This window comes from Lepidochelys kempii, chromosome 2 (assembly GCF_965140265.1).
Source record: "Lepidochelys kempii isolate rLepKem1 chromosome 2, rLepKem1.hap2, whole genome shotgun sequence".
Taxonomy (NCBI): domain Eukaryota; kingdom Metazoa; phylum Chordata; order Testudines; family Cheloniidae; genus Lepidochelys; species Lepidochelys kempii.
The window spans coordinates 69,425,778-69,451,518 of NC_133257.1; the positions used below are offsets into that span (position 1 = coordinate 69,425,778).

The following is a 25,741-nucleotide window of genomic DNA, read 5'->3' on the forward strand; positions in this document are numbered from 1 at the left end:
AGCCAGTGTTTCACCCTAGCTGAGATTTGGGGGGCGTGTCATAAATATAAAGGGAAGGGTAAACCCCTTTGAAATCCCTCCTGGCCAGGGGAAAGCTCCTCTCACCTGTAAAGGGTTAAGAAGCTAAAGGTAACCTCGCTGGCACCTGACCAAAATGACCAATGAGGAGACAAGATACTTTCAAAAGCTGGGAGGAGGGAGAGAAACAAAGGGTCTGTGTCTGTCTGTATGCTGGTTTCTGCCAGGGATAGACCAGGAATGGAGCCTTAGAACTTTTAGTAAGTAATCTAGCTAGATATGTGTTAGATTATGATTTCTTTAAATGGCTGAGAAAAGAATTGTGCTGAATAGAGTAACTATTTCTGTCTGTGTATCTTTTTTGTAACTTAAGGTTTTGCCTAGAGGGGTTCTCTATGTTTTTGAATCTAATTACCCTGTAAGATATCTACCATCCTGATTTTACAGGGGGGATTTCTTTATTTCTATTTACTTCTATTTTTTATTAAAAGTCTTCTTGTAAAACACTGAATGCTTTTTCATTGTTTTCAGATCCAAGGGTTTGGGTCTGTGGTCACCTATGCAAATTGTTGAGGCTTTTTACCAAACCTTGTCCAGGAAGTGGGGTGCAAGGTTTTGGGAAGTATTTTGGGGGGAAGGACGCGTCCAAACAGCTCTTCCCCAGTAACCAGTATTAGTTTGGTGGTGGTAGCGGCCAGTCCAAGGATAACGGAGGTAATATTTTGTACCTTGGGGAAGTTTTGACCTAAGCTGGTAAAGATAAGCTTAGGAGGTTTTTCATGCAGGTCCCCACATCTGTACCCTAGAGTTCAGAGTGGGGGAGGAACCGTGACAAGGTGTGTGAGACGAGGTCAAGACTCACCACCGCTGGCGCCTCCCACTGGTTGCTCCAGGAATTAGCTCCGTCCAGTCATGGAGCACCTTTTGCGCATGGAGCCTTGCCCTTCATCTGCTCTGCTGCTTTGGGGACCCACATTGCTCCCTTTTCAGCAGCGTCCTCTTCAGGACACTGCCCTCCGGCAGAGCCCACTGCTCCAGTCTCACTCCCTTCTGGGAGTTTGGTGCAATCAGCAGTCTTTGCTCTACACCCACCCTAGCGGCCAACTACAGCCTCAAAGTCTAGCCCTTTGTCACAGGGGTCAGCCCCAGCCTTTATCAGGCCACACTCCTCCTCAGCCAGGTGCAGTACAGGTGGGAAGGGGTGGACTCAGGCTCACCCGCTACTCTGGGTCCCGACACAGGGACCCTCTAGCAGCAGCCTCTCTGCTCTCCCCTTGTCCTGCTATTGTCCCTGGGCCACTTCCCCTTTGGCCCTATGCACCTGCCCAACCCTTTGTAGCTAGGCCGGCAGCCTGGGGTTTTCCTTGGCCAGAGCTCCCCAGCTCCTTCTGCTCTTCCCCAGCACTGCTCTGTCTAAGGTACTACCTTTCAGTTCAGGAGCCAGTCCTCCTCCCTTGCCCACCAGGGAGAGACTCCCTTGCTCTTTGCTAGGCAGTCTTTGTATAGGGCCTATGCCGGCCCTGATTGGCTGCCTCTCCCTCTGCCCTGATTGCTCTCCCCAGGCCTTCTTTGATTGGCTGTGGGTCTGCGCAGCCTCTCTGGCCTGGTTCAGCCCTTCTTCTCGGGGGTGGGGGGTAGCCTTGGAGTCCCTCAGCATGCGCAGGGCGTTCTTTGTGGTCTCTGAGAAAAGCTTATGAGTGTCAAAGGGGAGGTCCTGTTGTGCTTTGAATCTTTCTCAGAAACCCTGAAAGTTAGAGCCATGCACATAACTACCATTGTAGAGATGGATCTGGCAGTAGCATCCACAGTATCTAGGGATGCTTGGAGAGCTGTTTGGTCATAGTTGGCCCTCTGCAGTTAGTTGTGCGGCAGCTGCTCAATAAAGACTGTGAACTTGTTGTATTTGGACATGACCGCCTGATAATTTTCGCTCCAGAACCACAGGATTGTGGACAAGTATGACTTTCATCCAGAGAGATCCAGCTGCTTTTTGTCCTTGTCAAGAGGGGAGATCTCAAAAAGTACAGCATTCATTCACCACATCCAACACTAGGTTAGTTGGTCACAGGTTTCAGAGTGGCAGCCATGTTAGTCTGTATCAGCAAAAACAACGAAGAGTTCTTGTGGCACCTTAGAGACTAACAAATGTATTTGGGCATAAGATTTCGTGGGCTAGAATCCACTTCATCAGATGCATGGAGTGGAAAATACTTGCTTATGTATAAATATACCTGCTACTGTATTTTCCACTCCATGCATCTGATGAAGTGGGTTCTAGCCCACGAAAGCTTATGCCCAAATACATTTGTTAGTTCTAAGGTGCCACAAGGACTCCTCATTGTTTTTAGGTTAGTTGGGTGGGGGATGGGAAAATAAAAAGTCAGAATCCTTAAGGGGCACTTAGTATTACTGATTTGCCCTTTTGCATGTTGTTGGAATAGTAGAACGTGTTTGCCAGACTGTCTTAGCCAGAGCCAGGACAATCTCATCAATAGGTATCACCACCCTGGAGTGTGTTGCCGACTGCAAGATCCCCAGCAGCTAGTATTGCACATTCTTGACCTCCTCAGAGGGATCTGCAGGGTGTGGGCTATCTTTCTAATGAGGTTCTGAAACTGCCTGAAATTGTCAGCCATGAAAAGTGGTGGAGGCATAACCATCTCATCCACTGATGATAATGAAATGGGAGTCTCAGGCATGGCTTCTTCATCTGCCCTAGCCTCGTGGTCCTCAAACATTTCCTCCTGTGGGGTGGAGGATGGGGAGAGGGGGGATGGGAAACTCTGGTCTCCCTGAGGGGCAGTACTGGTGGTCTGGTAAATTGCTACTGATAGGCGGCCCACAGATCCCAATGTAGCCATTTCAGGGGTCCATAAAGAAGTGGGGGTCGCAAGCAACGCTGGTTCCACCACCATCCTTGATGACCTGCATGGTCCTCCCTATAGCTGGCCAAAAGCAGATTCCCAAAGGGGTATGTAAGAGTACCCCTTACCAAAATCAAGGAGACTGATTAGGAGTCCTCTTCCTCCATGTCCTCCCATGGGGGGGTGGGGCAGCCATTGAAGACAGAGTGGAGTCCTGTGCCAAAGGATGGCCACTTGGAGACTAATGCCATAGACAAGGTAGAGGTAGCTGAAGCTGCTGGTACCACTGATGAGTGCATCACTGACATCTGGCACCATTGCTTGCTCGATACTGAGGATACCCCTGGCTGAGCTGCTTGCATCAGTACTGATGGCTGGGTTAAGGTGCAGGACCGCATTAACAGAATGGATCCTTTGGTGCCAATAGCAGGGTCAAGCTCAATGGTACCCTGTACTTATCCTCATTACTGGTGGATGGTACCTGGGCCCTATTGGAGCCATGCTTCTTGTCCTTGGAACTCCAGGACTTCACAGGCCCACCGGTACTGGAGGAAGAGCCCTTGGCCTCAGCAATACCTTCAGAGACTGAGGACCTTGATGGGGACCTGATCTTTTTTGGCTCATGGTTCCCTCCCCACTCTAAACTCTAGGGTACTGATGTGGGGACCCGCATGAAAGACCTCCTAAGCTTATTTCTACTAGCTTAGGGTAAAACTTCCCCAAGGCACAAACTTTTTGCCCTTGGAGGGTACGCTGCCACCACCAAGTGATTTAACAAAGAATCAGGGAAAGGACCACTTGGAGTTCCTATTCCTCCAAAATATCCCTCCAAGCCCTTACACCCTCTTTCCTGGGGAGGCTTGAGAATAATATCCTAACCAATTGGTTACAAAGTGATCACAGACCCAAACCCCTGGGTCTGAGGACAATAGAGAAATCAGTCGGGCTCTTAAAAGAAACAGAACTGTATTAGAAAGAAAAAAGGTAAAAGAAGCACCTCTATAAAATTAGAAGGGAAGCTAATCTCACAGGGCAATCAGATTTAAAACACAGAGGATTTCCCTCTGGGCAAAAACTTTAAAGTTACAAAAAGAAAACCAGGAATACACCTTCCTCTCAGCACAGAGAAAATCACAAGTCAAAACAAAAGTAAATTAACGCATTTCCTTGCTAGTACTTACTGATTCTAATGGAGTTCAATTGCTTGCTTTCTATATCTCTCTCCGGCAAGCACACAGAACAGACAGACAAAAGCCTCCTTCCCCCTGCCTCCCCACCAGATTTGAAAGTATCTTGCCCCCTTATTGGTCCTTTTGGTCAGGTGCCAGCCAGGTTATCTGAGCTTCTTAACCCTTTACAGTTAAAAGGACATTGTGCCTCTGGCCAGGAGGGATTTTACAGTACTGTATACAGGAAGGTTGTTACGCTTCCCTTTATATTTATGACAGGCTTCTTAGGGTATGTCTACACTACGGAATAAGGTCGAATTTATAGAAGTCGATTTTTTAGAAATCGGTTTTATATATTCGAGTGTGTGTGTCCCCACAGAAAATGGTCTAAGTGTATTAAGTGCATTAACTCGGCGGAGCGCTTCCACAGTATCAAGGCTAGAGTCGACTTCCGGAGAGTTGCACTGTGGGTAGCTATCCCACAGTTCCCGCAGTCTCCGCTGCCCATTGGAATTCTGGGTTGAGATCCCAATGCCTGATGGGGCTAAAACATTGTCGCGGGTGGTTCTGGGTACATATCATCAGGCCCCCGTTCCATCCCTCCCTCCGTGAAAGCAAGGGCAGACAATTGTTTTGCGCCTTTTTTCCTGAGTTACCTGTGCAGACGCCATACCACGGCAAGCATGGAGCCCGCTCAGGTAACCATCACCGTATGTCTCCTGGGTGCTGGCAGACGCGGTACAGCATTGCTACACAGTAGCAGCAACCCATTGCCTTCTGGCAGGAGACGGTGCAATACGACTGGTAGCTGTCATCGTTGTGTCCAAGGTGCTCCTGGCCACGTCGGCTGGGAGCGCCTGGGCAGACATGGGCGCAGGGACTAAATCTGGAGTGACGTGACCAGGTCATTCTCTTTAGTCCTGCAGTCAGTCCTATTGAACCATCTTATGGTGAGCAGGCAGGCAATATGGATTGCTAGCAGTCGTACTGTACCATCTTCTGCCAGGCAGGCAAGAGATGAGGATTGCTAGTAGTCGTATTGTACCATCTTCTGCCGAGCAGCCATGAGATGTGGATGGCATGTAGTCCTTCTGCACCGTCTGCTGCCAGCCAAAGATGTAAAAGATAGATGGAGTGGATCAAAACAAGAAATAGACCAGATTTGTTTTGTACTCATTTGCTTCCCCGCATCCTAGGGGACTCATTCCTCTAGGTCACACTGTAGTCACTCACAAAGAAGGTGCAGCGAGGTAAATCTAGCCATGTATCAATCAGAGGCCAAGCTAACCTCCTTGTTCCAATAAGAACAATAACTTAGGTGCACCATTTCTTATTGGAACCCTCCGTGAAGTCCTGCCTGAAATACTCCTTGATGTAAAGCCACCCCCTTTGTTGATTTTAGCTCCCTGAAGCCAACCCTGTAAGCCGTGTCGTCAGTCTCTCCTCCCTGCATCAGAGCAACGGCAAACAATCGTGCATCTGAGTTGAGAGTGCTGTCCAGAGCAGTCACAATGGAGCACTCTGATGGGGCTAAAACATTGTCGCGGGTGGTTCTAGGTACATATTGTCAGGCCCCCGTTCCCTCCCTCCCTCCGTGAAAGCAAGGGCAGACAATTGTTTCGCGCCTTTTTTCCTGAGTTACCTGTGCAGATGCCATACCACGGCAAGCATGGAGCCTGCTCAGGTAATCGTCACCATATGTCTCCTGGGTGCTGGCAGACGCGATACGGCATTGCTACACAGTAGCAGCAACCCCTTGCCTTGTAGCAGCAGACGGTACAGTACGACTGGTAGCCGTCATCATCATGTCTGAGATGCTCCTGGCCACGTCGGCCATGAGCGCCTGGGCAGACATCGGCTCAGGGATTAAATTTGGAGTGACTTGACCAGGTCATTCTCTTTAGTCCTGCAGTCAATCCTATTGAACCGTCTTATGGTGAGCAGGCAGGAGATACGGATTGCTAGCAGTCATATTGCACCATCTTCTGCGGAGCAGCCATGAGATGTGGATGGCATGTAGTCCTTCTGCACCATCTGCTGCCAGCCAAAGATGTAAAAGATAGATGGAGTGGATCAAAACAAGAAATAGACCAGATTTGTTTTGTACTCATTTGCCTCCTCCCCCGTCTAGGGGACTCATTCCTCTAGGTCACACTGCAGTCACTCACAGGGAAGGTGCAGCGAGGTAAATCTAGCCATGTATCAATCAGAGGCCAGACTAACCTCCTTGTTCCAATAAGAACAATAACTTAGGTGCACCATTTCTTATTGGAACCCTCCGTGAAGTCCTGCCTGAAATACTCCTTGATGTAAAGCCACCCCCTTTGTTGATTTTAGCTCCCTGAAGACAACTCTGTAAGCCATGTCGTCAGTCGCCCCTCCCTCCGTCAGAGCAACGGCAGACAATCGTTCCGCACCCTTTTTCTGTGCGGACGCCATACCAAGGCAAGCATGGAGGTCGCTCAGCTCACTTTGGGAATTAGGAGCACATTAAACACCACACACATTATCCAGCAGTATATGCAGCACCGGAACCTCGCAAAGCGATACCGGGTGAGGAGGCAACGTCAGCGCGGTCACGGGAGTGATCAGGACATGGACACAGATTTCTCTGAAAGCATGGGCCCTGCCAATGCATGCATCATGGTGCTAATGGGGCAGGTTTATGCTGTGGAACGTCGATTCTGGGCTCGGGAAACAAGCACAGACTGGTGGGACCGCATAGTGTTGCAGGTGTGGGACAATTCCCAGTGGCTGCGAAACTTTCGCATGCGTAAGGGCACTTTCATGGAACTTTGTGACTTGCTTTCCCCTGCCCTGAAGCGCATGAATACCAAGATGAGAGCAGCCCTTACAGTTGAGAAGCGAGTGGCGATAGCCCTGTGGAAGCTTGCAACGCCAGACAGCGTTGGGGTCAGTTGGGAATCAATTTGGAGTGGGCAAATCTACTGTGGGGACTGCTGTGATGCAAGTAGCCCATGCAATCAAAGATCTGCTGATATCAAGGGTAGTGACCCTGGGAAATGTGCAGGTCATAGTGGATGGCTTTGCTGCAATGGGATTCCCTAACTGTGGTGGGTCCATAGACGGAACCCATATCCCTCTCTTGGCACCGGAGCACCAAGCTGCCGAGTACATAAACCGCAAGGGGTACTTTTCAATAGTGCTGCAACCTCTGGTGGATCACAAGGGACGTTTCATCAACATCAACGTGGGATGGCCGGGAAAAGTACATGACGCTCGCATCTTCAGGAACTCTGGTCTGTTTCAAAAGCTGCAGAAAGGGACTTTATTCCCAGACCAGAAAATAACTGTTGGGGATGTTGAAATGCCTATATGTATCCTTGGGGACCCAGCCTACCCCTTAATGCCATGGCTCATGAAGCTGTACACAGGCACCCTGGACAATAGTCAGGAGCTGTTCAACTACAGGCTGAGCAAGTGCAGAATGGTGGTAGAATGTGCATTTAGACGTTTAAAGGCGCGCTGGCGCAGTTTACTGACTCGCTTAGACCTCAGGGAAACCAAAATTCCCACTGTTATTACTGCTTGCTGTGTGCTCCACAATATCTGTGAGAGTAAGTGGGAGACGTTTATGGTGGGGTGGGAGGTTGAAGCAAATCGTCTGGCTGCTGATTACACGCAGCCAGACACCAGGGCGGTTAGAAGAGCACAGGAGGGCGCGGTACGCATCAGAGAAGCTTTGAAAACCAGTTTCATGACTGGCCAGGCTACGGTGTGAAAGTTCTGTTTGTTTCTCCTTGATGAAACCCCCTGCCCCTTGGTTCACTCTACTTCCCTGTAAGCTAACCATCCTCCCCTCCTCCCTTCGATCACCGCTTGCAGAGGCAATAAAGTCATTGTTGCTTCACATTCATGCATTCTTTATTCATTCATCACACAAATAGGGGGATGACTACCAAGGTAGCCCAGGAGGGGTGGTGGAGGAGGGAAGGAAAATGCCACACAGCACTTTAATAGTTTACAACTTTAAAATTTATTGAATGCCAGCCTTCTTTCTTTTGGGGCAATCCTCTGTGGCGGAGTGGCTGGTTGGCCGGTGGCCCCCCCACCGCGTTCTTGGGCGTCTGGGTGAGGAGGCTATGGAACTTGGGGAGGAGGGCGGTTGGTTACACAGGGGCTGTAGTGGCAGTCTGTGCTCCAGCTGCCTTTGCTGCAGCTCAACCATACACTGGAGCTCAACCATACATCCAGCAGCCTCAGCATTGAATCCTGCCTCCTCTCATCATGCTCCTGCCACATTTGAGCTTCAGCCCTGTCTTCAGCCCGCCACTTACTCTCTTCAGCCCACCACCTCTCCTCCCGGACATTTTGTGCTTTCCTGCACTCTGACATTATTTGCCTCCACGCATTCGTCTGTGCTCTGTCAGTGCGGGAGGACAGCATGAGCTCGGAGAACATTTCATCTCGAGTGCGTTTTTTTTTTTCTTTCTAAGCTGCACTAGCCTCTGGGAAGGAGAAGATCCTGTGATCATTGAAACACATGCAGCTGGTGGAGAAAAAAAAAGGGACAGCGGTATTTAAAAAGACACATTTTATAAAACAGTGGCTACACTCTTTCAGGGTAAACCTTGTTGTTAACATTACATACATAGCACATGTGCTTTCGTTACAAGGTCGCATTTTGCCTCCCCCCCACCGTGTGGCTACCCCCTCAACCCTCCCCCCTCCCCATGGCTAACAGCGGGGAACATTTCTGTTTAGCCACAGGCAAACAGCCCAGCAGGAACGGGCTCCTCTGAGTGTCCCCTGAAGAAAAGCACTCTATTTCAACCAGGTGACCATGAATTATATCTCACTCTCCTGAGGATAACACAGAGAGATAAAGAACGGATGTTGTTTGAACGCCAGCAAACATACACTGCAATGCTTTGTTGTACAATGATTCCTGAGTACGTGTTACTGGCCTGGAGTGGTAAAGTGTCCTACCATGAAGGACGCAATAAGGCTGCCCTCCCCAGAAACCTTTTGCAAAGGCTTTGGGAGTACATCCAGGAGAGCCGCGAATGCCAGGGCAAAGTAATCCTTTCACATGCTTGCTTTTAAACCATGTATAGTATTTTAAAAGGTACACTCACCGGAGGTCCCTTCTCCACCTGCCGGGGCCAGGAAGCAGCCTTGGGTGGGTTCAGGGGGTACTGGCTCCAGGTCCAGGGTGAGAAACAGTTCCTGGCTGTCGGGAAAACTGGTTTCTCCGCTTGCTTGCTGTGAGCTATCTACAACCTCATCATCATCATCATCTTCTTCATCCCCAAAACCTGCTTCCGTGTTTCCTCCATCTCCATTGAAGGAGTCAAACAACACGGCTGGGGTAGTGGTGGCTGAACCCCCTAAAATGCCATGCAGCTCATCATAGAAGCGGCATGTTTGGGGCTCTGACCCGGAGCAGCTGTTCGCCTCTCTGGTTTTCTGGTAGGCTTGCCTCAGCTCCTTAAGTTTCATGCGGCACTGCTTCGGGTCCCTGTTATGGCCTCTGTCCTTCATGCCCTGGGAGATTTTGACAAGGTTTTGGCATTTCGAAAACTGGAACGGAGTTCTGATAGCACGGATTCCTCTCCCCAAACAGCGATCAGATCGCATACCTCCCGTTCGGTCCATGCTGGACCTCTTTTGCGATTCTGGGACTCCATCATGGTCACCTCTGCTGATGAGCTCTGCATGGTCACCTGCAGCTTGCCACGCTGGCCAAACAGGAAATGAGATTCAAAAGTTCGCGGTTCTTTTCCTGTCTACCTGGCCAGTGCATCTGAGTTGAGAGTGCTGTCCAGAGCGGTCACAATGGAGCACTCTCGGATAGCTCCCGGAGGCCAATACCGTCGAATTGTGTCCACAGTACCCCAAATTCGAGCCGGCAAGGTCGATTTAAGCGCTAATCCACTTGTCAGGGGTGGAGTAAGGAAATCGATTTTAAGAGCCCTTTAAGTCGAAATAAAGGGCTTCATCGTGTGGACGGGTGCAGGTTTACATCGACTTAACGCTGCTAAATTCGACCTAAAGTCCTAGTGTAGACCAGGGCTTAGAGTGAGAGTCCATGCTTCTCTTTCTGGGTGTCTTCCTAGTGGCCTCCAAAGATTCCCTTCTTTAGGGGAAGAATGCCTTGAGGTTTTCAGGGTGCTGAATCCATCCAGAGACAGATGTGTGGTGGGATAGGTCTCCTGACCTGGCTCAGAAAGTGTTGCGGGCAGTGTTTTACGGTTAACGCTCTGAGCTTTATCTCCTTGGTCTTTTTTGTCCTGGGCTTTAGGACCAAGGAGAAGGAATACTTCTGCGATATGTGGGAATGCCCCAGACACACCTGGAGTGCTCATTGCTTACCGGTATAGCCTCCCGGCAACAAAGGCAGCATTTGAAGCCTGGTGAGCCAGGCATGCTCCGCTAGGAGAAGACAAGTCTCCCAGAGAGGAAAAAAGAGAGGGAAAAACAACCATAGAATCATAGAATCATAGAATATCAGGGTTGGAAGGGACCCCAGAAGGTCATCTAGTCCAACCCCCTGCTCAAAGCAGGACCAATTCCCAGTTAAATCATCAATTCCCAGTTAAATCATCAATTCCCAGTTAAATCATCAACCCTCTCACCTAACTTGCTAACTAACTATAAACCGCATAACTGCAATAAAAAAAACAGAAGGCTGAGCATGTTCTAGGTGGAAATGCTAGGGCTCCACCTCAGGCCGAGGCAATAGAGAAGGAACTGAGGGCAGATCGCTTGTTCACCCCTATATAGCCTTGGTGTCTGCCACATGGAGGTTTACGGTGCATGTGCGAGCCAAACAGACACGGATAGCTAGAAATCTCCAATTAAGGGCTCAAGAGGAGCATGAACTCCTGAAGTGGAGCATGCATAGGGCCACTACTCAACGAAGGAGCTAAGTTAAGTATGGAATAATGCCACCTTGTGGACCCTGCAAGTAACTAACAGGAAGTGGGCTTGAGACACACATAGAAGCAGACAGGTTAGGGGTTCTCTAAGTTAGACACTGAATCTCGTTTCATCCTTTATGTTGTCGATATGATTGTTAAATGAAATAATTTCACAGAAATCTAAGACTCTCTGCTTTCTTAAGAATACTATAGCTTGGTGAGTAAGTATGAAAAAGGATTATCTTATTTTTAAACTCTGTCAGTGCATTCTCTTCTTTAAGTAAAATTTCTCATCTGAGGTTATACATTAAATATCTCTTCTTTCAGGGGGTGTCATTTGTTTTAGTCCCAAAAGCTACCTACGTTCCAAACAAATTTGGCTCCCCCTCACTTTTGTTATTGAAAATTATCAACAGAAATAATATTTAAGCTATGATTATCAAAACAGCTATTTACATTTAAAGGAATGAATCTCACAGCAATATAAGTTTCCTGCATGAATCATTTTTATGACACTAATTTTGGTTCTTTGTCACACACTGCATCCCACATTTGGGACATAAAAAGTTGAGAGGCATGATCACAAGGGTTATGACTCAGATAAGCTGCTTTACACATGCAAATGTAGAACCCTGATTATCACCTATGGAAAATCTAGGGATAAAGCTGGAACAGAATACTGCTACAAAAATCTATAAGGAGAATTTTGTTCTTACAATCAAGAGCTGGTGGTAGACATTCAGAAAACAGTGCTATTGTTTGAGTTTGTAAGAAAACTTAAGTTTTGTGTCTTTTTACCTTGTTCCTTTGAAATTTTCCTCCTTTTACCAATGGTTCGTGCAGTTTCCTCACACCTGTGTCCCCTCTTTCACCATACAGAGTGATATAAACATTTGCAAAGGTTTCTGATCCCCAGTGGTCACCAGTGTGTATAGAGACAATATACTTGTTGACTATACAAAGAAAGAAGATTGTTTGAACAAAACAGATTGAATTGAAAGGGAAAGCTTCAAGGAAAACTGCAATATAATTTAAAGATATTCTAATAAAATCAGAGAAACTACAACCAAAAAAAGAACACATTACATGGAGATTAGAACAGAAAGGGAGTGGTTCTTCTGTATGAATCTGATCCAATTCCCACTGGAGTCATTGACAGTGGGAACTTGATTGTCCCTATGTGGCTCTTGTGCTAGTACACTTGGAAAAAATCATTCTGTTTTATTGTATGGGACTCTGGAGGAACTAAGGAGAAGTCAATTCTTGTCCGTCAGAAGAATAAATGTCTCCATGATAATAATAATAAAAATAAAAAAGTAACCATCAAGGAGGAAGGCACTTCTTGACATGATGCAAATTAGAGCAGAGGGGATGGGCATAACGTAGTATCTGAATTCATGACAGTGTATGTATTATATGACAAGCTAATGAACACATTTAACATTGTAAGGTACATGATGCCTTTTAAAGTCTTCTGTCTTTATAATGCAGTCATATGACTGCATTTCGCTGGTCCAGTCTACAGTGTCAGAGTGGCCTTTTTCTGGGAAGTATCAATAAGGCTGCAGACCTATGTTACGCTTTATGGAGATAGTGACATAGTAACATGAGCTCCTAAATTTTTTTTCTATATATAATTTATTTGGCTAATATTTAGCTATATATGAGGTCATAATTAATCAGTGTAGTTTTCCTTTAAGATCCATAGTAATTTTCAGATGCTCAGATAGGAGCAAACCGTGTTACCATGTTAGAACATTTAGGCTATGTCTACACTACAGACCTTACAGTGGCACAGCTGTACCACTGCAGCAGCACGGTTGTATGGTCTCCTGTGTAGCCCCTCTATGCCGACGGGAGAGGGTTCTCCCGTCGGCATCATTAAACCACTCCAAATGAGCAGTGGTAGCTATGTCAACAGGAGACGCTCTCTGGCCAACATAGTGCTGTCCACACAGGCGCTTTTGTCTGTGAAACTTATGTCGATCAAGGGGTGATTTTTTTCACACCCCTAACCAACAAAAGTTTTACCGATGAAAGTGCTACTGTAGACATAGCCTCGGTTTAGAGAAACCATGACAGTTGGGCCCTTAACCAATTGACCTGCATGTGTAATGCACAAATGTGAAGCTCTCTATTCTTTAATGTTATGGGTACAATTTTGGAAGGCCCTCTGAAAAAGTGGGACCTTCCCACATTACATAAATGCCCTTGAAATTACAGCACAACTTTAGTGTACAGTAATGATTATTTCTGATATTCACTTCAGTAACTCAAGCTATGATAAGCTAAAGAATTCAATACTAAGTCTACCAAAATTGACTTCCATAGCTTTGATTTATGTCTTATCTTTTACTAGCATAATTAGATTTTTCCAGTTTTGCACACTTAGAGTTATGCACAAAATTTAGCAAATGTTAAACCCAATTTGTCATGTAACTAGGAGAGATTTTAAAATGTGCAATATTGTCGCAATGCATGCGCAAACAGAGTCACTGCAGAAGCACCACAGATTTTAAGTAAGGAGAATGATTAAATGTCATATTTGCTGAATTTATTCTTTTTCAAAGTCTGATTCACTTTGTTCCTGTCTCCTTTGCTATTTTTACCTGGTAAAGGTTTCTGGTTCTCATTCACTGCAGGGAATTCTTTCACCAGCTCTCTGTCTTCCCTGTTAACAGAGAGCCAGCAGTTACAGTCAAAGTTCACTTCTTGTTTAGTATGTAGCTCTTGCATGTGAAAGGACTTCAGATGCCAGCCCTCAAAACCTGGCAAATCATCACAGCTGACCCGAATCTTGTACACATCCCCCACATCTCCAGTTTCAACCTGCAATAAATATAATGAAGAAAAGTAGGCTATCAAGGCAGCATCATGAACAGAGACTTTTTCCAAATGGCATAGGACAGATGAAGCTAATGTTAACAGACAGGAAGGATGATTTTGTGGTTAAGATAAAGGAGATAAGCAATCTATTCCTGGTTTTCCTATAGAATTCTGGTGTGACCTTGGGCATGCCATCTGAATCTTCCTTCTCTGTTTCCTTATCTGAAAAATGGGGATGATACTTTCCCTGCTAAGGAGCTGTGAGGCTAAATTCATTAATATCTGTGCACTGAGGGCCTTGGATGGAAGCTGTTATGTAATGGTCTGATCATGCCAGCTGCTGAGTGCCCTCAACTACTATTAAAATCAATAGGATCAAGCCCTAAGTGTTAGGTATTATGGGTAATAACAAGAAGTAATAATAAAGCCTCGCTCAAGTAGTTTTAATGAAACATTCACTTGTATAATAATATATTTCATAATCCAAATGATTTCATATCCGCTTCGTTGGAAAACAGGAGCCGTTTTGTTCTTTTAAAAAAAAAATCATTAACCTTATACATCTAGCTTTGCACTATAGGGTTGCCCTTCCCTACTGTCAATGATGTAACCACATTGGCCTGATGATCGGGAATGGGAAAGTTGAATCCCTTGATACTTTTGCTGGTTAACTTCAAGTCCCGGTGGGATCTTTCCACTGCTCACTACCTCCATGGATCTCTCTGAGCCCCAGTTTATCCATCCAATCCACAGCTTAAGGCAGTGGAGGGGCTGAGGGTGAATGATATCGATAGCAAAAAACCTGGATAGACATGGCAAAATTTGCAGTCAGATCCCTCCTCATTACTTTCTCATTTCCTTAGTGTCTGTGGGGCAGGGAAGAGAGAAGGGAACTGCTGAACCCACCAGCCTCTCCTCTCCCCACCTTTCATTCCAGGAGGTAGTTAGCTGCAGCCTTCCGAAGCTGTAAAAGTTGTTGGATTGGATGGAGAAAGCAACCTTCATTCACAGCCATCAGGCCAAAGCAGCACCCACATCTGATTGTTTCATCAGCCTACTGCTGGAAACAATAGTGGCTTCAAGAGAAACAAGAGACGAAGCTCGTTTTAAAAGGTAACAATTAATTTTAAGACAGGACTAAGCAAAAAATGTTGCCCAGGGTCTTGTATTCCATCAAAACTACCTTCTCTCATTTTATAAGTTAATATTTTCAGTCCAACTACAACATAAGGCTTTGTGACCAGTGCCTGAGTGAGTTAACCTGTTATTTAGAGACAGCAGAAGGAACATTTTATATTATTTTGGGCAGAGGATGGTTAGTTGCCCTACTCTCATTAACATCAACAGAAGTCATGTAGCTAAAATATGGTGGAATGTTTTGAATATTTGGAGGAAACTGTCAGTTAAAAAGGTGGCACCTATTAAAATAATACTGCAATCAGAAGAGGAAAATGAGTTAATTCTACCTCCAAGCTAAACCCCAGAAGTCAGAGGGCAGTTCATAGGGACTGGGGCATGAAATCCTCCTCATTGTCCACGTATTGGTAGCAGTGCTGCTCTGTGGCAAATAATGTGGGCTTGAGGCTGTAGTTATTCACTGGAGAATCCACCAGACTTCCCCCTCTCTTTCCTTGGCCTGCACCTACTTGCCCCAAGCCCTGCTATATGGGGATACAAGAGCATCCTTTGTGGAGCTGTACTCTGAAGTACACAGTGGGTTTGCAGCCCTTTGTGGGTTCACCATATCCTTCCCAAGTCTTGTGCAGTGGAATCACATTGATTCCACTGTGTTTAACAATATCGCAGTGTCCATGCAAGGGGAGACAGAATTTCCCCATTGCACGAACAGGGTTTTATTTCAAGAGTTTTTCATTCAAGGTTGTGGAGGCTGCAAAGGGTATCATGAGGCATGGCTATATTTGTTGTACTAATCCATCTAATTCTTCTCAGAGGTGTGTGTTTTTCTCTTATTCTCAAAGGGAGAACGTACTGTTCTTCTACATGTCCAAATTGTGCCTTCTTCAGAAGCAATGAAGTCATAAGTTCTGCTTTTTCACAGCAGGACTTTCTGTTTTTAAAATTATTGCCTGTAGTTTTTCCTTCTTACAAATAGACCCCTTGACTCCATTTATATCACACAGCTACTTAGTTGTACATACCGAAGAGTATTTACTGGACAAAAACTTTGTGATTTAGAATTGCAAAAATACAGCACTCGGATATTTTTCTTTTTACTTAAGGTGGCAAATTGTACCCCACCTTCTTATCTTGTCTTCTGCTACCCAGCCCTCTGCAGCCCTCTAGACTTCTTAACAGTTGCAAAGAAATTCTAAAGACATTTTAAAAAATACATCTTGCATTCCTTGCAGCAAATGTGAATACAATATACATTGTAGATGTAACGTACAGGAAGACAGTTTCAGAGACTATTTCACTACTGTTTAAAGCGTGACTGCTCTACAACCATTGTTTTCCCTTCATTTCCCATAATCCTGATTTCAATGAACTCTATGACTATGCCTCCAAACAGAATACACCTGCAACCAGACTTCTTCCTGATCTACTGAATTAAACTGCACTGGGTAATCTCAATTGAATTCAGCAGATATTTCTCTCCTTTTAACATTTTTTCCTCTCATTCAATCATTATTATCCTCTTTTCTATTTCAGTCTTTTGGTCCATCACCGTAATGCATGTTTTTATTACATCAATTCTAACCCTTTCCTGAGCAACTTACCATGATCACCTTTCTATTTCAGAACTGGATTCCTACCTTGGCTCCAATAATTTTCTTTCTTCACCTTCTGATCCCTATAAGCTTCAAATTAATGCAAAATATCCTAAATAGAGCTGAGCGAATAATTCTTAGCAATGCAGCCTCTCTCCTCATCTTATGGAGTATTTGCAAGTAGAATACTCTTTCCTCATATTTATTCATGATTCAAAGTTTGCTAATTAATTTTGTCACATATTTTTCCTCTCTCAGTCACAGTTTGAGCCAAGTATTCTATACTTGGTGCTTGAAATTTGAGCTATGTTAGTTGTGATTGGTCATATAGTAAGTAACAGGTATTGCTTCTGTTCCAGGATTGAATGAGCATAACTCTTATAATCAAGAGATGGCTTTGAACAAGCCACTGGGGCTTTGACTCTCTCAGAGAAAGGTACTAGATAAAGGAAGATTAGGTAAATTTGTAATATTTTGAGCCTTTTTCTTTCTTGGCTCCACAAGACTTCTTCAGAGGAACCAGTCCTAGAATAGTTAGGCTACTCTAAGATTTATTGTCTGGATGCATACCTTAACTTTAATTCATTGTCACTTTCACATAAAGCATGTGTGCATGCATGTGTCATCCTAGGTACAAAGGGTGTGGTCAGATCATTGTACGATTCATGTAATTGCCTCTGTATCAGAGCTCTGGAAACCCTGGCTTCTAATGTGCTAAGCAGTGACCCTTCTCACAGAAAATATACAACGTGCATTGCTTCTTGTCTTAATCTATAGATGTTAACGAGAACAATATTTCACCCTCCTCCTTGTAACAAATTTTTATGTGCTTGAAAACGGTTATCATGGCCCACTCAGTCCTCTTTTCTCCAAACGACATAGTATTTAATATTCTGCCATTCCCACTACTGCTGACACAGAGTAATCATGAATGGGTGCATGGTCCTCTTTGCAGAAGTTTGTGGTCACATCCTTATCTAGCTCATTTAATACCACCTGTTCCAGCACTCTGGAGATTGGTTTTAAGGATCCCATCCTCATGATGTCTAGTAGTGCTACTTCTCATATGATAATTATTTGGATTACAGTAGCATGCACAATGTGCTAGGTGCTTTCCTAATACATAATAAAATACCATTCATGCCCTGAAAAGCTCACAATGTAAGAAAACAAGAATCATGCAGAGCTTGGGGAAAGGGATAAATATACCATATAAATATATCCATTCTATGTGAGCTTAGCAGGTCTTCTATGAGCCCTCAAAATTTCACAAAAGTAAACCCAAAAGGGATGCCTGGAGAGCCGAAACAAATCATATTTGTGGGCAAACATGGATTTATTATTATTATTTTATTATTTATCTATTTTTGCATTATGTGCCCAGCTCCACTTTCATAGATTCTATGGCCAGATGGAGTGATTGTTATCATTCAGTCTGATCTCTGCATAACCCAGACTATAGAACTTCCCTGAATTAATTCCTTTTTGAACCAGAGCATATTTAAAAATTGCCTGTGATGGAGAATCCACTACATCTGTTGATAAGTTGTTCCAATGGTTAATTACCTTCACTGTTAAAAATGTACATCTCATTTCCAGACTGCATTTGTCTAGCTTCAACAAACTTGTTTGTGCCTTTACTGAAAATTAAGATATACCTGCCAGTATGTCATAGCCAAGATGCTTGGAAATACAACAAAACATATGTTTAACTAGTTAGGTTACGGAATGTTAAAACTAATGAAAAATGTTCCAGAATGTTTCTGCTTCTATTTCCCAAGAACAAGCAAACATCAAGATGACAAATCATGTAAAATGTCCGTGTTTTAAATAGATGCATAATTGTAAAAAGGAATGTAGGGTGTGTTATCAGAGCCTTAAATCTAGCTTGCAAAGTGGCCACACCAACCCCTCTCCTTTCCAAAGGAAACATTTCTGCTTGTGTTTTTGAAACTCCGTGAAAAACTTGTGTAGTTGGAAATTTTAAACTATTGTTTATTTCTTAAAACACTGAAATGGCAAACACCTTTTGAGATGTATAGTTGCAAATATTTTGTATCTAAATGCAAGCCTTCATATAATAACTACCTGAAATCACTGTTATAGGAATAGCAACATGTTTATGTACAAATATGGCAAAATCATTTGATGTTATAACTGGATACCAATATAAGAAGCCACTTAAGTATAGAATGTTTATATTAATGACAATGAATTAATTACGGACTGTGTGCAAGCAAACCCCCTCTCAACTCAGGAAGACAAGAAAATCATCATTCCAAAAATTGTCATGTAGAATCAACAACTTAAGCTAAAGATTTTGTAAAAGTCTATTTAATTTTAGAAGACTGGGGAACTGAAAACTCTTAAATAAAGAACAAAGAGTTTTGGATTTTGAAGACAGAATTTCATTTCCTGACAAACTAACAAAATTGAGCAAATATCTCAGAGAATGGACTGAATAAAAAGAATGAGTTAAAACTAGCTTTGAAAGTTATCTGTTGCCTTCCTGCCACAAGAAGAACAAAGGCAATTATGAAATGTAGCATAGTCATTAAGCAGACTGCATGTTCAGGACCTGAAAATTTCACCTAAGACAACCTCAAAGGCATGAAGCCAATGAATGGGTGACAGCAACCAACACTGAATCTAAACAAGCCTGAAAGAGAAGTGTTTTCCTATAATTCCATGAAAATAGGAAGCAGAAGGGTACAAAATACTGAAGAGAGCATCCCCATACCCTCTGCTACCCTGCTCCAGCATCACACTTCCTAAGCAAGCTGCCACAGACAGATAAAAAAAACAGAGAAGATTCAAGAAGAAACCAGGCCCAGGAGAACTTCCCCAAGACTTCACTATGGATTGGTGAGAGGAAGTTATCTAAGATTCTGCAAAGGGATTAGATTTAAAACTCTCACAGTGATTTTGTTGGAATATTAAAATGCTTTTGTAACTTAAAGGGCTAATTTTCTCTTTTTAATCACCAAGTGGTTAGACCATATATTTCTGGAGAGGAGACAGGGGCTAAACATTGGTAAACAGAGAAACAATGGATGTAACTGGATTTACAATTGTTAATATTCGTAATTGGCCTGTCTTAAATGACTTTTTTCTAAGTAACTAATTAAAATATCTTCTTTGATTTAATAGGATTTGGTTAGGATTTCTTACTTTGCCCAACTATAAACTGTTTAGGTTATTATTAATAACTAGACAGTCTAAACTTGCCCTTAAAAAAATTATTCTGCACATACATAAACGATTTGAAGAATCCAATAAAATACTAAAACCGAACACAATAATTTTGGGAAATTGTACACTTTGGTCTTAACCTACCAAGAGAAAAACACTCTCAGAAGCAAGACACTCTCAAGAGTGAAATCTGTTAGAAGCTCTCCAGAAAGATACATACAGAAGAGACTATAACGAAAGTAACTAGTTTATCATTTGTGTTCAGCCATTTGTGTTGTTTTGTTTAATGTTTTATTTTCCTTTCTTTTAATACTAAAACAGTCATAGTTAATCATTGTGATTATTTTAGAACATCAGAATGGCCATACTGCATCAGAATAATGGTGCATCTAGCCCAGTATCCTGGCTTCCGACAGTGGCCAGTGCCAGGTGCTTTAGAGGGAATGAACAGAACAGGCAATCATCGAGTAATCCATCCCCTGTCACGCCCAGCTTCTTCCAATCAGAGGCTAGGGACAATCAGAGCATGGGATTGCATCCCTGACAATCTTGGCTAATAGCCACTGAGGGACCTATGCTGCATGAATTTAACTAGTTCTTTTTTGAACCCCATTTATAGTTTTGGCCTTTGCATAGTCTTGGTCATGGTGTCCCCAAGGTATGTAAAAGAACCTCTGTGACTAAGTCGTCACACCCCTAAGTTGACAGAAAGAGAAACATTTACTAAGAGCTGGCCTACCATTTCTTGTTTCTTTAAACTAAATATTTTTAGTAATGTTTAAAATAAAATTACTTGGTGTCCAGCAATTTCAAACTATCCCCTTAAACCCCACACCTTTCATTTTTCTTAGTATTTCTGTTCCGTTGTTTTCATCTCTCCCTCTTTCCTGCCAACTCTGCCAGTCTCAGAGGACACCACCACCATAAACTTGGGGGTGTATTAAGAGGAGTATCATATGTAAGACACAGGAGGTAACTGTTCTGTGCTACTCTGCACTAGTGAGGCTTCAGCTGGAGTTCTGTGTCCAATTCGAGGCACCTCCTTTTAGGAAAGATGTGGACAAACTAGGGAAAGTCCAGAGGAGAGGAACAAAAGTGGAAAAAGGTTTAAAAAACCTGACCTATGAGGAAAGGTTCAAAACCTGAGCATGTTTAGTATTGAGAAAAGATGACTGAGTGGGGACCAGGTAACAGTCTTCAAATAGGTTAAAGGATGCTAGAAAGAGTACAGGGATCAACTGTTGTCCATGTCCAAGAACTAATAGGCTTGATTTGCAGCAAGGGAGATTAAGGAAAAACTTTCGAACTATAAGGGTAGTTAAGCTCTGGAATAGGCTTCTAAGGGAGGTATGGAATCCCCATCATTGGAAGTATTTAAGAACAGGTTGGACAAACACTTGTTAGGGATGGTCTAAGTTCACTTGGTGCTGCCTAGGATTACTTAGGCTTGATGATTTCTCAAATCATCCCTTCCAGCCCTATGTTTCTATGATTATATGATAAACGCAACTTCTTATTACTCAATTTATTTTCTACATTTCATGTGTAGTTCTTTAACTTATTTTTAATTGGTAAGCCCACACAGTACTATTGTTATCAAAGTTTAAGATCAATGAAAGCAAGTAGGTTTAACTTGTGCATTCTCTATTACTTATATATGTGACGAAGTGGGAATGTTCTTAATGTTTTCTCTGAATACTGTGTGTGTGCCTCAGTTTCCCCTATGCAGTTCTGAAGTATCTTGGTGCTGGGATAAGCTGTGTTGTGGTTGCAGAGCCTTAAAGGGCCACCGTGATGCTGTCTGCACAGAGAATGGCTGATATCCTGTCTCCTGGCAACTGATGGCCTGGGCCCCTTCCCTGCAAGGTGCCAACTGAAGGTGTTGGAGAACAAAGAGATCAGGCCCGGGAAAGAGACAAAGGCCAGAGGAGCCGCTGCAGAGTTTCAGTTTGGAGCTGGCTGGGGAAATGGAGGGGGGCTCAGAAGGGGCTCTGGCCTCCTTGGCCCCAAGATGGACCTGACTTAGGGCTCCTGTTTCCTGTACCTACAAGCTCTGTTTTGGACTGCATTTCTGTCATCTGATAAACCTTCTGTTTTACTGGCTGGCTTAGAGTCACATCTGACTACGGAATTGGGGTGCAGGACCCACTGGCTTCCCCAGGAGCCCCTCCTGTGCGGACTTGCTGTGGGAAGCGCACGGTGTGGAAGGGGATGCTGAATGCTCCAAGGTCAGACTCAGGAAGATCGAAGCTGTGTAAGCTTCTTGCCCTGGAGACGGTATGCTCACAGAGAGAAGGCATGCTCCCCCAGAGTCCTGACTGGCTTTGTATGGAGTAGCTCCAGAGCATCGCCCGGTGACTCCATGACAATATATTTCAGTAATTTGTTCTTTATATTTGCTAACAATCTGTAATTAAAATGAGAGAGCTGCTGACATTTCATAGGAAACTTTTCAAAATAGTTTGGATGTGATTGTCAACTTGAAGGTGTGCATGCATTTGTGAAAAACTTGTGTGAATGCACCTGGAAAATCAGAGATATACATACTCTTTTGCCATGATGTGCACATGAGTGGGCACGTAAATGGGCAATATGCAGATTTACATGGATTTCTGGGATCAAAATTAAGCCCATTGTTTCAAAACAATGAATTTTGCATATACTACATTATCTATGGTTCTTCCTTACTGCATTGTATTACTAAAGACATTTGTGTAAAACCATAATCTGTGTTTTATTAAGAGTTCATCTGCTCCTGCTTAGTGCTCATCAGAATTCATAACTCTCCGTTCATTGTGACATCATAATCATTCCCACAGCAAATAAGTATGCTGCCATAAATGGGAGCAGATGAACTCACTTATGAAACAAAGATCCTGTGTTTATTCAAATGTCCCTGGAAATAAGGAGGAAAGGAAGAGAACAACAGAAACCATAAGATATATCAATTGAATTGTTTCTAAAGAGAAAGGTTTTCAAAGATTCCCATGAAACACCAACCACTATTTAATATCAGGGCTGTTCCTCTGATTTACTTAAAATGCAACAAAATTTGCAAAATAGCGTGACTCATATTGCAAAAAGACAAACCTTCATGCACAACAAACAACTTTCAGAAAATATTAAGGTTTTGACACAAAGCAACAAAACCAAGGACATGAACAGCCAAGGGAAAATATAGCATGTTTCCGTAAAACTAAGCAAGTCAGAAAAATGGAAATGTATTTAGAAAGCTGTCAGTGTGGCACTGTGGAAAAGTGGAGGCCCATTTAATGAAGACCAGAGAGGGAGCAAAGCCCCACTTATGTCCTTTGGACACACGGTCCAACCCTCTTCATCTTCAGCGTTCTGAAAGAAGGGAAAGGGACAGGTATTGTATCTTTTACACTAAGTTCCCAGCCCCCCACTTAAAATACTAGATCCCGCAATATTAGAAGTATCAAGATCTTAAGTTCCAAACTGGCAAGCAGTAAAACCTGCGAGTTTTTGAGTTGTTTCTGAGCATCCACCTAGCTAGACTATAGCCTCCTTGGAAATGGATTAGTTCCAGGGGGAGATACAGGGACTTTTACCCCTTTGAGGCCCCAATCATTTCCTACTCATAAGGCCACAGCAGAGTTCCAAGTTTGGTATGAAAAAAAAATCCCTCCAAAGTGTCTCTTTTCCATCTATTCTCATCCTCCTGCCTCTGTGTGGCCTGTGTGAAGGAGAAGCAGAATTAAATTCACTGCACTCAAGGAAAAAGAGGGGCTTCTTTGTTCTCACTCCCCTGGGGACAAATAGCAGGCAAAGCCATGGCTGCACTCTGAGCAGCCACGTGGGGGCAGCAAGCTACCTGCCACAAAAGTAATGGAGTAATGGGTGCTTGGCCTTGGCCTCAGGAGCTCCAGTAGGTGTTCTGCCTTCCTGGGGGCTCTCCTGAGGCAGTGCAGCTCCATGTTCCCCTTGGCTACAGGCTGTATCTCAATGGCACAATCTCACACTAAGAAGTTTACGCAGCCCTCATTACTTCAGGGTGCAAGAACATGTAGTAAAGCATTAGGGCCTGATACTTTACACATTAGCACCAATGGCAAATTACCCAATGATTTCAGGGTTAACAGGATTAAAAGAATAAAAAAATATACAAGGCGATGAGCAGCATATCCTATAAAATACGAGAATGGAATCATGTTTCTTGTTGATTTACATCTTTGAAACCCGCTGGAATATGATGACATTACACTGGGATGTGAACACTATGTAGTTGAGTAGGGTTGCAGGAAGAGGATGGCCCAAGATCTAAAGTTATATCACTCCAGCTTTGTAAATAACTATATCATTTGTAGCAACCAAAGCAGCATTTCAAATATATCCTTTGGCTAGAGCAGAATGTCATTATAATCTCAGTGCAGTATTGTATAGTGATGACTTACAAGGAATTCATCCGTTGCTCTGGGTAGAAAGCACACATATTCTGGGCTTTGTGGAGAAAGGAGAAGGTCACCACTTTTGCCCATTGAGCCATAAATCACAAGGGTTCTTTTACACTTCTGTGGCTCTGGGGAATCTCTGGCAGTTTTAACCTTCACTCTCCATTGTCGTGCTAAATAAAAGAAGAAAAAAATCACATTTTTAACAGTGAGTGGGAATACACAGGGATTTGTTCATCATTATTACTACAAAGCATTTGAACAGTGTCATAAATTTACATGGTGCTTTACAAACAATGGACAGCCACATACCCTCTGCCTCAAAAAAGACATGACGTATGCAGGACTTCAGTTGAGGAGTGGATATATAAGGGGATATTAATAATAGGGCCAAGGGAAAAGGAATCCTTGGTTATGTGGTTACATTCATTATTTTTATTACTATAATAATAGTATAATAATTTATAATACATTGGTTGGTATAATTAATTGTATTTATTTATTTAAATATAATTGATTTGATTTATCCATTAATTTAATTTCTTAACTTATGTATGTATTTCACATGAAAATGATTTATCTATTTAAGAGATGGTAGATTATTTAAAATGGAAGACATTAACATAGGAGTCATATGAAACAATTGAATACTCGAACACACAGCTGCTTGAATAGTACAAATTAAACCCTGATTTTTAAATATTTTTGTCAATAAGAATGTTCTACTCAGTTGACTATGATTTGAGGGATCAAGTTATTCACTAGGGGTCCAATTTAAAGACCAAAAAATTCAGTGAGAGTTTTCATTTTGCTTCAACATAATTTGGATTGGGCCCTCTTAGAGTGTATTTGGATAGTTGCCATGCGTTAATGAAATTGTTTGCAAACCATGAATTCTAGCAAAAATATACCTGGAAATTGTATCAAAGTTATGAATTATTCTCCTGTTTAAAAAAAGTTGCAGAAAACAAATCCGGGAGCTGAAACAACACTGTGTGACTTAAATAGATGCTAGTGACCAAAAGAGTAGTTTCAATTGGCTCGATGGAATTTGCCCATGATTTCAAAATGACTGATACTTGAGGGAACATGCTGATCCTAGGTGGCAAAAGGAACCTAACAGAGATAGGAATTAAGAATCTGTGCTTAGATTGTGATGTGTACTTCTATAGTGTTGTCATTTGCTGATGATTTTAATAAAGAGGAAAACTATTTCATGATCATGTGTCTGCTCACAACGCGTGTTGTCAAGAGAAATTTTAGAGGCATTTAATTCACTTCTAAACCTGGAGGTATTTTTTTCCTGTTCTTAAGCTGCATTTTTTCCTGCTTATTTTTTTCCCCCTCCATCTGTTTGTTCTAGTTTCCTTGGCTAATGCTTTTTCCCTGTTTTCTGTCCCACTCTGTGTCACAGCTGATTGTTCTGTGGCTCTTTTGGGTTCAGACACAGAACAGCAGGCAGATATGCAGCTCACAGTCAGTCTGGTGGGTGACAGGCTAGCTTTTGTCTTTCTAAGGTTATTTCCAGGGATGAGTCAGATGCAATATGTGACAGATACAAACCTTGTCTAATGAGGAACTTTATTTTTTAGATATGTATGGCCAGCTTCAGCCCTGCTGAGGCATAGAGATGCAAATTGCAGCTCC

The 25,741-nt window shown here is 43.3% G+C and overlaps 1 protein-coding gene across 1 annotated transcript in view; it reads right to left on the reverse strand.

Annotated features, from left to right (window-relative positions):
- RP1 (RP1 axonemal microtubule associated) overlaps positions 1–25,741 on the reverse strand; it is a 295,171-nt gene that overhangs the window by 106,670 nt on the left and 162,760 nt on the right. The window contains exons 31-33 of the mRNA XM_073329615.1: positions 24,098–24,267; positions 13,545–13,764; positions 11,734–11,888 (exon numbers count right to left, since the gene is read on the reverse strand). Coding sequence (XP_073185716.1) covers positions 11,734–11,888; positions 13,545–13,764; positions 24,098–24,267 — 545 coding nt within the window. The remainder of the gene's footprint in view (positions 1–11,733; positions 11,889–13,544; positions 13,765–24,097; positions 24,268–25,741) is intronic.